The sequence below is a fragment of the Grammomys surdaster genome, unplaced genomic scaffold (genome assembly GCF_004785775.1).
Source record: "Grammomys surdaster isolate TR1022 unplaced genomic scaffold, NIH_TR_1.0 262, whole genome shotgun sequence".
NCBI classification, from domain to species: domain Eukaryota; kingdom Metazoa; phylum Chordata; class Mammalia; order Rodentia; family Muridae; genus Grammomys; species Grammomys surdaster.
The window spans coordinates 2,284,239-2,299,071 of NW_021604703.1; the positions used below are offsets into that span (position 1 = coordinate 2,284,239).

The following is a 14,833-nucleotide window of genomic DNA, read 5'->3' on the forward strand; positions in this document are numbered from 1 at the left end:
ACCTCTTAATCTTGGAGAGCTTGGCTTCCTCCACAAGGATGTACTCCTTCAGAGACTGTACGAGGTCCTTCTCTGCGTAAATCAGGTCAGTCATGTGCCCTACAGGAGAGAAGCATGGGCCAGTGAGATATGGATGAGGAACGGCTTGCCTAAATTACCAGTACAGAAGTGAATACCCCCACTAAGTATGTGCCAGTAAACTAGGAATCACAGGCACTGGTAGTTACAGGGGCCTATTCGTTCACATGGCCGTGACCCTCGACTTCAGGAAGACAGAAGCAGAGATGTCAAGAGGATGCCTGGGCAAAGCGATGGTCAGCCGGCTGGTCCTGTCATAGGGGCATGGACATCTAAGGGCTCATCACATGGAAATCAGCTCTTAGCTTTCAGTTGAAAAGGAGAGAATCTGGTCCTTGGAATAGACTATGTCCATTGCTTAGACAAGCCTCTTGCCAAGCATTGAAAAAGACCTGAAAGCTACTTGCAGTCTGCCCTTCCAGAGAGGAGAGCCCAACCCAGAAAGCTGCCTCCCAAGATGCATGTTCATCGGGATCTCCTAGGGGTGCAGGGGTCAGGGATGGGGGCGGAGCCTTTGTAAGTTCCACTCTCCCTGAACTGGTCAAAACCAATGACTAAACTACCCGATACTGAACGAGCCTCAGGCAGTGACAGCCCCTTGCACTTAGCTGAGGGTTGCTTAGGTAGACTGGAATTCTGTTGCCACATACCAATGGAGGTGAAGAATTCTGCCTGCACCCAGCTCAGGACACCAAACCAGGACATCAGCAACACCAACACCTGGAGCTTCATGACTGGAAAGAGCAGTATCTGCAAGGTGTTCAGGAACAGTCGTCAGATCGACGCGGTGGGAAGACTTGAGTGGTACCTGCCTGGAAACTCACTAGGTTAGGAGGAACAGAGTTCAAAGCCACCTGGACTACATAGCAAGACCTTGTTTTGGGTTGGGGACAACTTATGTGAGAAGACACATCCATACATGCTATGCACATACATAAACACACTCAAATATGTCACTAAATAAGGCGTTTGGAATCACCCAGGAGATGGGCCAGAACGTGGAACCAGGGACATGTGCTCACTTCTGGCACCTGCCCGGATTTTGTTTTATTTTGTTTTCCATTTTGGAGACAAGATCTCATTGTGGAGCCCAGGATGGCCTGGAAGTCACATTCTTCCTGCCTCAGTCTTCAATTGCTAAGATTATAAATTTATGCACCTGACTTCCTGCCCGCCAGTGTTTCTTACATTCTAATACATATGCCAGGACAGTGTCAAGAGGCACATGGAGGAAGAGCCAATTCAGAAAGCTGGTTCCCAAGATGTCAAGATCATCGGGATCTCAGGAGGGGAAGAAGCATCTCTGCAACCTCCAGTCTCCCTAGCCAGTGATGGAGGCCATGGCACCTCAGTGTGAAAACGAGCCTCCGGCAGAACCTCCCTCTGTACATGAACTGAGGGTTGCACACACAGAGAAGGGTCCTGTTGCCACATACCAATAGAGATGAAGGAGTCAAGGACTAGTATCCTGTCCATAAGGAAGTGACAATACAGAAGAGACAATGACAAAGGAAACTGAGATAATATGGCCAGGGGACAAAGCAAGCTGAGGTACACAGCAGACAGTCAGCAGAAGAGGAAAACTGACCAGTCTACACCTGCCTCAGAGTGACAATTCTAAACAGACTATGACTCTCCCTGTAGTGAGACACCTTCTCTAGCCACTCTCTACTCATTCACAAGTATTTTCTTACAACCCAGAGATTCCAGACACCAAGCTAGGTGCTCAGGATACAAAGGTGAATCAGTCACACACGGCCAAAACACCAGGGCTGGGCTGCTGACATGGGGACGAAGCCAGCCACTGCCTTCTCATCCGACTAGAAATAGACACAGTTCTGAGAGACGCAGCAGCAACCTGGGACAAGCTTGACTGGCAGCCAGCCTAAGTACACAGTGGAGCCTTCAGACATGTCTCCCCACCCAGCCATGCAGCCCAGAACGTGCTGAAAGGCCAGCACCCAGATGAACCTTGCCTACTCTTCCGCTTCTTGTTCCAACTAAGCCAAGTCCCTGGAGTGGCTCAGATGGAAATTTACTATCAGATGGAAAGCAAAGAAAATAAAGAAGACAAAAATGTCCAAAAATATGTAGGAAAATCTGAGCTGGGAGGCTCTCTGATCCCTCAAAATAGGGGTGATTCTCTGCCCAAGCAGGAGACCAAATGAAGTGGGGCTCCATGCAGCTCCCAGCTGTGTGGCTGGTTACAACTCATACCTAGTCAGAAATCAGGCAGCATAATCAGGGAACTGGCAAGCCTCTTCATTCCTTTCAAATACCACCCACAGTCCATACCTGAAAGCAACCAGGTTTCTTTATTACATGAACACCAGCTGTTATTTCTCTGGAATGTGCTGCCTGGCTTAGATGAGTCCATCCACAGATCCCAGCCTGGAGACACAGCCTCAAAGAATCACACATGGGCTTTAGGAGGTGATTTACCGAGCACCTTCAAAGTCCTGTTCTGGCAGAGTAGACAGGTATGAAAACCCTGCTAGCCCAGAGAACTAGGCATCCCCAGACAAGCCACTCTCAGGCCGCCACATTGACACTACCATTTCAAGCAGGGATATCTGCTCATTTCTTCTGACCCCACGGCCCCTGAACTCAAAAGGCTTCATATAAAAAGTCACCTAGCTTGGGTCAGGTGAGAGAAGCAGCTTTCTACAGTATGGGGAATGCCAGCCCCTGCATCAGAGCTACACCCCACACTCACCCAGGACAGAAAAAGTGGGAATTCCTGTGTCTGGCCCAGGCCAGTGCTGCCCAAAGCCTTCCCAGGCAGGAGCCTACAGAAATCCATGAAAAACAATCCAGGAGGTGGTCATGGTCAAATCCCATTTTATGAAATACAGCACCAAATAAGAACACTGCTGAGTTTCATGGGCTGCATCTCAGGGTTTAGGATAACGTCCACCTTGTAGCAAGCACCCAAGGAGGTATTCTTCATCAGATTCATCCAGACAAAATACAACTGAAGAGTTCACACTTTGTGCAGTAGATTAATATAGGCTTAATTAATATAGGCTTAATTAATTAATATAATTAATATAACAATAAACACCATGTGTACATCAACATAGATCAAAGCAGACTGGGAAAGGCCAGCCCCCCAATAATACATGCTGTATGTGCCATGTTTGGAGAGGAAAAAATTATGTATGTATGCATGTAGGAAAGAATTATGCTCTAACTGTATCTCAGTGATGTAATTTTATTTTTCCTTTTATCTTTATTTTCTTGATCTTTCTACAAGACATTCTACTAGAATTTCTTAAATATATATATAGTAATATGTTCAATATGTAAAGTAAACAAAGTAGGACATTCTCAACTAAACTCCAAAGGGGCCTTGGCAATCCCAGTGTCTGGACCCCTGTGGCAAGGTCTTTCAAAGCCTGCCAATGTCCCAGTGACAGTAATTCACCCACCAGGCAACTGGCACTGTTTTTCAGCACGGTGATTCCAAGACACACAACCAGAGGTCCTGCAGCAAGCCTGCTCTTTGGAAAGTACATTTATAACCTAGCCAAGTAGCCATGAAAAGATGTTTCCAGCTGCAAACCAGCAGCGTCCTCAGCTTCTCCCCTTACCTCATCGGGGAAAGACCCTCTGCCAAGCTCCCAGCTGCAGCCCAAATGCTACAGCGTGTGCTTTAACAAAGCATTTAACAGCCTAGAGACTGAACATGAGTTTGCAAATAGGTCTTGCCTGGCACTGGGCAAAATGCTGTTTGCCTTCAGTGAAAGGATCATTCTCTCCAGCAGGACTCTTGAATCTCCTTTTCCATCACGACCCTGCCTGCTTGCACTATGGCTAACTCTAGGCTGGCAGAGCTGAGAGGACCCAGGAACTTTCAGTTGTGCACAGGTTCCAAGTGCTCCCACCACTGAAGCACATGGATATTGTACAGCCCCAGAAGTACACCCAAGTCTCATTACCAGACATTGTGCCTCAGCCATCACCCTGGTCTACCACACACCTGCTCTGACCTCTCCACCTCTGGAATGGCTTCCCTCCAACTCTGTTCTACCAAGTAGCCAGCAAGGCTGGCTGAAGCTCTCCCTTTGGCTCCCCACAGCTAGCATGATATGATCCAAATACCTTAGCCCAAAGAGCCCTTGTAGCTCTGTGACCTGGCCCTGCTACCCTCTCCAGCCCTATTGCATCACCCCAGACCTCAAACCTTCAATGACTTCATGTGAAAGATGTTTACCTTCACCAAGAGCCTTGTGAGAGCAAGCTCACCGCTCAGTAAAGCCAAATGATCTCCTCTCTCCCAAGAGTCCTCCCGAGTCCCATCTCTCAGTGTCCATTTAGGAAAGCACATAAAAAGGTCAGTAAAGGGACTCTCTGGCCTTAGCTCTGTAGCCTGACGGCTGTCACCAGAGGAAACAAGAACTGAATGAGCCTGACAAGAATGCATGCATCTGGTAAAGTACATCTGTCCTGACATCATCTCTGCTCAGTACATGAATGCTGGGTGCCGGCAAAGCCACCACCTCCTGCTTCAATAACAGGGCAGTGTACTAGCAGAGAAGCTGTGGACGTCCGCATCCCAGCACTGAGCTGGGTTCCCAGCAGAACCTCAACAAATGGTCAAGATGAACTTAACTTACCAAAAATAAACTTCACCAAAAGATAAAAGGTATCATTGCCACCCTACAGACATGCCCTGGGCTCCAAACCATCTATTCTCCCTTCGCCAGGGAGAAGACACCGTTGACCCAAGGAGATTCTCAGGCTCCTCCCACTTCCTCTAGACTAGCATCTCCAGTGGCTACAGCGCACCAGACTGAGGAGTGAGGGAACCCCAGCTGATGAAGGGTGAAATACCAGTGGCAGTCGACACATCCTCCAAATTCCTTCTGTAAGAAACCATCCACAGGCATGGAGTCCCCACAGAGCTTGCACACAGAAGTAGCCCCAAAATGGCTGAAGAGCCAGCAGATCTCTACCCAGAGGCACCCCCTGGTTTGTTTCTCATTCTTCTCTCCTTTCCCCTCACCCCAGCTGCCCTGCAATGCTTTTCCAATAAGTATTAAGCACTTAAGCTCTGCCGCGGGCTCTGTTTTCTGGGAACCTAGTCTAAGATAACCATGGTTTATGTTTCCAAAGATCTTTCATTTCTATCATCTAATTCTCACAAAAACCCTTGTAAGCCAGATAATCATCTCTGCTCCAGATACAATACTCCTGCCTTGTCCACAGAGAATAAATTCCAAGAACCCCAGTGTGGGCCCAAAACCACAGATAGTATCAAACGCTCTATATGCTGCTTTTCTCGGTGAGCACCTACCTGTGATAAAGTTTAAGTTAGGAACTGGACACAATGAGAGATTATCAGCGGAACAAGGTAGAATAATTATAACAATGGACTGAAATGAAATGGCCAGTGTTGGGCCCACTATTGAATAGGTTACCTGAGCACAATCACTGTTAATACTGTACAGTCCACCTGATAACTTGGCTCTAAAGGATGGAAGGACTAACAACGGGTAGTGTACACTGCACGGATACACTAAGGAAGGAATGATACCCTGGGAAGGCCAGCATTGAGTGGCACGGAGTCTGTCACAGAAGTTGGGAGAGCTTACAGTTGTTTCTGTCTACTCTTTTCCAATTACTATTTCACAGTGTGGTTGACCATGGATAATGAAAACTTCACAAAGTAGGAATGAGGAAGCACTGGCTACTGTAAACGACATAAGAAAGACCACCGAGGCTGCCGAAGGCTTCCTAGACCGGACACGGCTGGCAAGCTAAGCTTCCCAGTTAAGGCCCCTTCTGCAAGATACACTGATACCATCCAATCTTACTCAGTAACTTGTGTCACCTCAGAGCACATGTGCCTTCCTGAAACTGCAAAGCCGTGCTGCACTCAGATTGAAAACTTGATCATGGGTGTCTCAAAGATTCATAGATAAAAGCCCATGACATCCATACTTGGAGCCCACCAGGAAAAGGAGAGCTCATGGATGAACAGTAACAACACAGTTCCCTGAATTCAAGCAGGTAGACCCTTCTATTGGACACATCAGACATCATCAGGCAGCCCAGCTCTGACACCCAAGGAGCACGTACGCCTGCCATGGGGTTAGAAAGACCCAGAGTTAAATCCTAGCTCCAACTGTCATTTCCTGGTTTTGTGACCTTGGACGAGTCCTAGACTTCCTGATCCTCAGTTTCCTCATTTATAAAATGGAGATCATCCTTAGGACCTATTCTCGATAGTTCTGTATGTGAACTGAGTTAGATGACACACGTCAGCAAGCTGTCAATCATTGAGCTGATTTTAACCAATCATCAGAACCAACCAAGAGGATCACAGGAACTCAAGGGGACCTGAAGTGGGCAGTTGCTCAGCCCAAGTTAGTGGCTTTGGAATGGGTAAGGTCCATACAAGGAGGCAGTGAAGAAACAAGAAAATCTCAGAAGGTGAGTGAAGTCTGGGTCCCAGGAATGCCAGAAGAAATGACATATTCAATTCAGAAGAGGCTGGAAACAGGTGTCACCAAGGTATGTAACATTTGGAGATGACTCTGGAATTGGCCAACCACAGGCCTCAAAGCTCATCAAAAAAAGAGGTTCCCTAGCAAAAGACAGGGAACAGAACCAATATTCCAAAATCTCTTATACTTCTGTGTTTCTGACCTGCTCATTCCAGTCTCCCACGAGTACCAGGCCTTGGGATCTCCACCACTCCCTGACTCTCAGGAGTGCCAGGTACAGAGCAGGCAATCTCTAGCAAGCATTTACCAAGAAGGTTGGAACAGAGGCTGTTCCACACCAGGCTTAAATAGATCCTATCAGGGCCAGGGAAATCACTATCCAAACATGAAACCCTGTGCACCAGCTAAACAAAACCTTGCTTCTCGAGGAAGCCCAGTCCAACCTTCTCATCCTGCTCTGTTCTCACTGAGAAGACAGCTGTCTGTCTAACCCTCACTCCACATCTCCAGCACAAATCCCACAGACCATAGCACTCAGCAATCCCCTTTGCTCTGGGATAGGCTGGCGTTCCAACCTCAGACACTTCAAAGGTCTAAATGACTAGATTTGAATGACTTTTTCTTTTCAAAGTTAAACTCTTTCCAGGACTCTGCTGGTCTTTCACGTGCCTGCATTACAGTATTTGCTGCCAACCTCCATCTGCATAAAATTAAGCTCTTGACAGATCCCAGAAGCCAGGGACACACCCCCCAGCCCTTTGCACATTATCAGCCAGCGTGGCCATAAGTCAGCCAAGGCCTTCGGTCCAGCCTCAAACCCTCCCAAGGATGTGGGAGGGTGCAGTCAAAAATTGGAAGCTTTCTCAGGAGATAAGAAAACCCTCAATCCCCTCACTCCACTCATTCTCCAAAGTTGCGATGTCCTCAGTCTCCGTCTGATAAGCACCCATACAAAGGGCTCCTCCCTAGGCCCAAGACCAGCTGCCAGGGCTAAACAGCAATCTCAGATAGATTATGAGCTGCCTGTGGGCAGAAAGAGCTCCTCCTCCACCTCCTCTCCCTTCTCCTTCATTCAAGCCCTAGGCCCAGCCTAGCCAGATACGAAGCACACACTATTCAAGGAATGACCCAGAGTTCGTTGTAGGCAGTACAATCTATAGATAAGTAAGCCACTCTGCATCACCTCTCCATAGAGCCTGTGACAATGTGGAGGGACTCCCAAAGGCCATACACAATGCTTCAGTTGAGTTGTCATTGTATCTGCCTGCTGAGCTCTGACAGTATTAAGGAGGGTCGGGATGAGAGAATCTTCAGGCTAGGGCCTCCAGCCAACTCACTCCATCCTTGTGACGTGGCTTCACTGGCTGGGCCACACAGTGGACAGGCTTGTGTGAGGACAAGAAGGCCCAAGAAAAGAATCCAAAGGTCAAACATCCTGTACATGGAGAGGAGCCGAGAGGCTGGGCCTTGAGGCTCAGAACCATATCAAGAAGACTACACCCTGGACACTTCAGTGGAGATACAAGCCAGAGGAAATCCTGGTCAATTTAACAGAGAACTCAACCATGGGTTGACTCGGATGTGATATAAATTCAGAACAAGCAACAGCTTGCAAAATCACCCTATAAATTCTGAGCTAGACAATAGACCTCTGAAGAGCCTAGGACGTTTGAGGACACTATAAGCTACAAAGTGGTGCACCCAGACCTTGCTCTTAGGACCAGGAAGCCCTTCCAACAGGTGGAATAAGGTGTCAGTAACCAGATGGGTTTCGTCAAGAAGCAAAAGCCTTAAAGTGTCATTCTGCAAGGTGAGGGTCCACTGTGTGGCCCAGCCACTGAAGCCACGTTGCCAGGATGGAGTGAGTTGGCTGGAGGCCTTTTCCCAATGATTCTCTCATACTGCAGCTCCTTAGCACTTTGAGAGCTCGGCAGAGTAGCTCTAGGGAGTTACTCAATGATCTCCTACAGCATAGTAAACGATGCATTAGAACATAGATGACAGGAACACCTACCTGTACTTCCCAGTAAAAACCTGCAACAGAAGTACCCTGACTTGGGCTCATGCTTGCAACTGTTCAATGGACTTTTCTCATGCATTCCTTCTCATTCCTTGTGGGTGGGGCCCTTGGACAGCTACTCCCTAAAGCGGTCCTTTCCTGTTACCTTGATTCACTAGAGTACCACAAAGGTGATACTGGCCTAAGCCTGTGGCTACTTGGGGTGTTTCCTCAGTCCAGGTTTCTAAGTGACCGCTCCAGTTTACAGGAGCTCCCGTCTCCTGTCTGGAAGCACCCAGATATCTACCAAGTTCACACAGCCCAAACTCCATACCAACTCAGTACTTACATTGCTGGTGTTCTGGATCTGGATTTTCTGAGTCTTCCCTTCTGCCTGCCTCCGTCCTTGAAAGTCTCCAGGCACAGAGAATGCTCTATTTGTTGAATCAGTCAGCCAATCGCCACAGGTCTCTGAAACTACTAAGGGAAAACATCAGAGGTTCGACAAGGATGTTTTCTGACAGATAGGAGGAGACTTTCTGATTTAACAGCCCATAAAACTGGCAGGCACCAAGCTGGTCCTTGCCAGGGTTGGGAGCCAGGGGTCTCCCTCATCCTAAGCAGCGCCGCCTCCGAGGCCAGGCGGGCGCCTCTGCCTTAGATCGGGGGTGACCCTGGGGTCAGGCCGCCCCTTCCCGGGAGTCTGACCCGACAGGCCCGCCAAGTGTCCTGCCCGGCCCGGCCTAGCAGTACCGGCAGGAAGGGAACCGCTGACCTCACCGCCCTAACCCTGGGAAGGGACGCGGGCGGGACAGGAACCCAGTCGGGTGCAGAATCAGGGCTCCGGGCGCGGGGCGCGGGGCGCGGGGCTGAGTGACCCCGGATCCAGCTCCCGGCTCCGCGCAGAGCAGAACGCACTGCCGGGCCACCCGGACCGGAGCCCAGCCCCGACGACGACCCCGCACACCCGCGCTTACCTGGACACGCGCAGCAGCCGGCGTTTCCAGAACCTCCCGCGGCGTCGCCCCGGCGCTCTCGGCTCCGCCCTCGTCAGAGGCTCCGCCCGCTTGAGCCTCCGCCACGTCCCCACCTCCCGCCCCCCGGGCCCGCCTGCGCCTGGCTCCGAGCCACTGGAGCCTTTGGGAAGGCCCGAGCCGCCCGCCACGCGCTGCACGTATGCAGTGCACGCCTCCCTGCGCCGCGTGGGACCAGCACGGGGAGCGACCCCCCCATCCCAGCCTGCCCCAGTCCTCTGTGGTCCCACCACCTCCACATACATCACCACTCGCAAATTGCAGAAGGCTGGCGTCACTAAGGACGGGAAAGGAAGGACCGGCTGGAGGAAGAAGACAAGGGTCTAAGGTTTCAGTGCACCTTATCTCCAGATGACCCATCTCCAAAGCCTAACTGCTTCTCTGAGGGGCTCAGGCTAGCGGGCGGCTCTTCTGACAATATGAGGAGGAGAAGTTGCCATAGCCTGGAGCATCCCATCCTGTGGCCAACCTATTGCTTGTCACACAGATCAATGAGATTGGACACCTCAGCCAGCCGGGTCTGAGAGACAGACAGCCAAGAAGACAGGGAAGCAGCCGACCTCAATCTGAACTGAAGGATGCTCTGGCGGCTGAGCAGGTTCCCACGCCTGCCCTGTAAGCTTGCTTCTTCATGAATGAGAAGTCTGAGAATCTCATCAGGGAGCAGAGCCCAGAACGGAGATGCCCGGCCTGTGGGACTGCGCCTGGAGTTAGGTGTGGATTCCCTATAATGACACGGGCCAGGCAGACAGCCCAGACTAGGAAAGACAGACACAACTCAGAAAATACTATCCAGCCACTTGTCCGAGTCTGTGTCAGCCTCCAGCCAAGAGTTCAGCTGAAACAAACACAAACTTTCCTGCATCTGCTATGCCACAGAAAGTACAGTTTGCCCAGATCTTCCCATGCTCACCAGCTTCTCTGTCCGAAGTGATCCTCCTCCTCCCCCTTCTCTCCACAGGATCTTTCCCATTGGCCTATAAATACCTTTAAGCCATGGCTATGGAAACATAACCCTCACCCAACTCTACCACCTACTGTGCATATCTCCTCAGTCAAGCAAGCAAGCAAAGTCTATCTTCTTGACCGATCTCTCAGGCCTGCTAGCTCTACGACAGCTCCAAACAGTTACTATACTATGTTTACTGCTTTACATTCGTTAAATCACCCTTACATGGTGTACACTCTTTTCTTTAATTATTATTATCTTTAATCTTTTACAGCCCAGTCGTTGTCCCCCTCCGATTCTGTCCTCCTACAGTTCTTCATCTCATTCCTCCTCCCCCATCTCCAAGAGAATGTCTCCACCCCACCCACACACACCCCACACACACTGTCAGGCCTCCCCATTCCCTGGGGCCTCAAGTCTCTCAAGGGTTAGGTGTATCTATTCTCATTGAGGCCAGACCAGGCAGTTCTCTACTGAATAAAGGCGGGGGGCTCAGATCAGCTAGTGTATGCTGCCTGGCTGGTGACTCTGTGTCTGAGAGATTTTGGGGGTCCAGGTTTGTTGAGACTTCCGGTCTTCCTATGGGGTTGCCCTCCTCCTCAACTTCTTCCAGCCATTCTCTAATTCAACCACAGGGGTCCCTAACTATTGGTTGGGTGTAAGTATCTGCTTCTGTGTCAATCAGCTGCTTGTTGGGCCTCTCAGACAGTCATGCTAGGCTCCTGTCTGTAAGCACATCATAGCATCAGTAATAGTGTCAGGCCTTGGAGCCTCCCTTTGATATGGGTTCCAATTTGGGTTGGTCACTGGCCCTCCTTTCCCTCAGTATTCTATTGTGTAAATGAACCACAGTTTCTGTATTCATCCTTCTGTTGTGGGACATCTGGATTGTTTCTAGCTTCTGACTATCACGAATAAGGCCACTATGAATATAGTGGAGCATGTGCCCCTATGGCATGGTGTGGCATCTTTTGGGTATATGCCCAGGAATGATATAGCTCGGTCTTCAGGTAGATCTGTTGCCAATTTTCTGAGGAACCTCCAGATTAGTTTCCAGAGTGGTTGTACCAGTTTGCAATCCTACAATGGAGGAGTGTTCCCCTGTCTCCACATTCTCTCCAACATGTGCTGTCACCTGAGTTTTTGATCTTAGCTATTTTGATTGGTGTAAGGTTACAGTACCACCTTACTCTCAGGGTCGTTTTGATTTACATTTCCCTGATCAATAAGAACTTTGAACATTTCTTTAAGTGCTGCTTCTCAGCCATTTGAGATTCCTCTGTTGTAAATTCTCTGTTTAGTTCTATAGCCTATTTTTGGATTGGATTGTTTGGTTTTTTTTTGGAGGTTAGCTTCTTGAGTTCTTTATATATTTTGGATATTAGCCTTCTATCAGATGTGAGGTTAGTGAAGATTTTTTCCCAATCTGTAGTTTGCTGATTTGTCCTATTGACTGTGTCCTTTGCCTTACAGAAGCTTTTCAGTTTTATGAGGTCCCATTTATTAATTCTTGATCTTAGTGCCTGGGCCATTGGAGTCCTGTTGAGGAAATCTAACCCCCACCCACCCATGAGTTCGAGGCTTTTTCCTACTTTCTCTTCTATTAGATTCAGTGTATCTGGTTTTATGTCGAGGTCCTTGATCCACTTGGACTTGAGCTTTGTGCAAGGTGACAAATATGGATCTATTTTCATTTTTCTACATACAGACTGCCAGTTAGACCAGTACCATTTATTGAAGATGCTTTCTTTTGTCCATTGTATATTTTTTACTTCTTTGCCAAAGATAAAGTGTCCATAAGTGTGTGGATTTATTTCTGGGTCTTCAATTCTATTCCATTTATCAACCTGTCTGTCTCTGTACCAATACCATGCAGTTTTTATCACTATTGTTCTGTAGTGTAGCTTGAGGTCAGGGATGGTGATTCCCCCAGATGTTCTTTTATTGTTAAAAATTGTTTTCGGTATACTGGATTTTTTTTTCATATGAAATTGAGAATTGCTTTTTCCATGTCTTTGAAGAATTGTGTTGGAATTTTGATGGGGATTGCATTGAATCTATAGATTGCTTTTGGTAGGATAGCCATTTTTACTATGTTAGTCCTACTAATCCATGAGCATGGGAGATTTTCTGAGATCTTCTTCAATTTCTTTCTTGAGAGACTTGAAGTACTTGTCATACAGATCTTTCACTTGTTTGGTTAGAGTTACCCCAAGATATTGTATATTATTTGTGACTATTGTGAAGGGTGTTGTTTCTCTATTTTCTTTTTCAGCCTGTTTATCATTTGTATGAAGAAGGGATACTGATTTGTTCTAGTTAATTTTATATCTGACCACTTCGCTGAAATTATTTATCAGCTATAGAAGTTCTCTGGTAGAATTTTTGGGGTCGCTAATGTATATTATCATATCATCTGCAAATAGTGATACCTCGACTTCTTCTTTGCCAATTTGTATCCCCTTGATCTCCTTTTGTTGTCTTGCTCTGGCTAGAACTTCAAGTGCTCTATTGATAGATACAAGGAGAGTGAGCATCCTTGTCTTGTCCATGATTTTAGTGGGATTGCTTCAAGTATCTCTCCATTTAATTTTATATTGGCTGTTGGTTTGGTGTATATTGTTTTTTAAGATTTATTTATTCATTTAATGTATGAGTACACTGTTGCTGTCTTCAGACACACCAGGAGAAGAGTGCATCAGATCCCATTTCAGATGGTCGTGAGCCACTGTGGTTGCTGGGAATTGAACTCAGGACCTCTAGAAGAGTAGTCAGTGTATTTAACCTGTGAGTCATTTCTCCAGCCCTGTGTGTTGCTTTTATAATATTTAGGTATGGGCCTTAAATTCCTGATCTCTCCAATGCTTTTTTTTTTTAAGATTTTTTTCATTTATTTTATGCATGAGTACACTGTCACTGTATTCAGACACACCAGAAGAGGGCATTGGATCCCAGTATAGATGGTTGTGAGCCACCATGTGGTTACTGGGAATTGAACTCAGGACCTCCTTAAGAGCAGTCAGTACTCTTAACCACTGAGCCATCTCTCCAGCCCCCTCTCCAATACTTTTAACATGAAGGGGAATTGTATTTTGTCAAATGCATTTTCAGCATCTAATAAGATAATCATGTGAGTTTTTCTTTGAGTTTTTATATATAATGAACGTGAACTACATTAATGGATTTTTGTATATTGAGCCATCCCTGCATTCCTGGGTATGCTCTTTTCAAAACATTGTTTAATTCACATTGCAATGCTTTGTTGAAGATTTTTTATCTATCTTCATGGAGAAAATTAGTGTACGGTTTCCTCTGGTTGCTGTTTCACCTTTATCTAGTTTTGGTACTAGGGCAATAATGAATTTATAGAATGATTTGAAAGTTTCACTTCCCCTTCTAATTTATAGAACAGTTTGAGTGGCACTGGTATCCATTCTTTAAAAGTGGCAAGGTCAGGCAGTGGTGACGCACGCCTTTGATCCCAGCACTCGAGAGGCAGAGGCAGGCGGATTTCTGAGTTCGAGGCCAGCCTGGTCTACAGAGTGAGTTCCAGGACAGCCAGGCTTACACAGAGAAACCCTGTCTCAACAAACCAAAAAAATAAAATAAGATAAAATAAAATAATAAAATAAAAGTGGCAGAATTTTGTGAAACCATCAGCCCCTGTATGCTTCTTTACTAGGATACTTTTATTACTGCCTTAATAGTATTGCTTCTTATTTCTTGTTTTTATCTCTTTAGGTTATTTAGATCTTTTACTCAAGGGTGATGCATATATTAGTCACTTTCCTCATTGCTATAATAAATGCACCCCAAAAGTGATTGTCAAAAATCAAGTTTTGTTTTGGCTCACTGTTTGAAGATACAAGCTGTCATGACAGGGAAGGCATGGAGGTGCAAGGAGGCTGGTCACGTGGTGTGCAGTCAGGAAGTGGATGGAAAACAAGGCACCATGACAGAGAAGGCATGGAGGTGTAAGGAGGCTGGTCACGTGGTGTGCAGTCAGGCTGGGAAGGGGATGAATGCTGGTGCTCAGCTCTCCTTTTGCTTTCTTTTCTTTTTCTTCATTCTCGGACACCAGCCTATCACATGATCCCATTCACATTCAGAAAGGGTCTTCAATTTAGCCTTTCTGGAAATACCCAGAGACATACCCAGAGCTGTATCTCCTAAGTAAGTATAAAATCCTAGCAAGTTGGCAGTGAAGATGCCAACTTCACAGCAAGTTCATCTGTGCCTGTGAACGTGTTTCTCTGAGATTTTCCAGCTTGTTAGCCTCCAGGATGCTCCCCAATGACCCTCCGGGTTTCAGTGTGTGCTG

At 47.3% G+C, this 14,833-nt stretch overlaps 1 protein-coding gene across 4 annotated transcripts in view; it reads right to left on the reverse strand.

Annotated features, from left to right (window-relative positions):
- The window catches only part of P4ha2 (prolyl 4-hydroxylase subunit alpha 2), a 30,226-nt gene extending 20,600 nt beyond the window's left edge, over window positions 1–9,626 (reverse strand). For 2 of the 4 annotated variants that reach the window (XM_028775950.1, XM_028775952.1), the window contains exons 1-4: window positions 9,507–9,554; window positions 8,879–9,009; window positions 729–828; window positions 3–99 (exon numbers count right to left, since the gene is read on the reverse strand). In XM_028775950.1, coding sequence (XP_028631783.1) covers window positions 3–99; window positions 729–810 — 179 coding nt within the window. In that variant the 5' untranslated portion in view covers window positions 811–828; window positions 8,879–9,009; window positions 9,507–9,554. Of the gene's footprint in view, window positions 1–2; window positions 100–728; window positions 829–8,878; window positions 9,010–9,506 lie in introns of all 4 variants that reach the window. The other 2 variants (XM_028775951.1, XM_028775953.1) reach the window with 2 other exon arrangements.
- Between the last annotated feature and the right edge of the window lie 5,207 nt (window positions 9,627–14,833).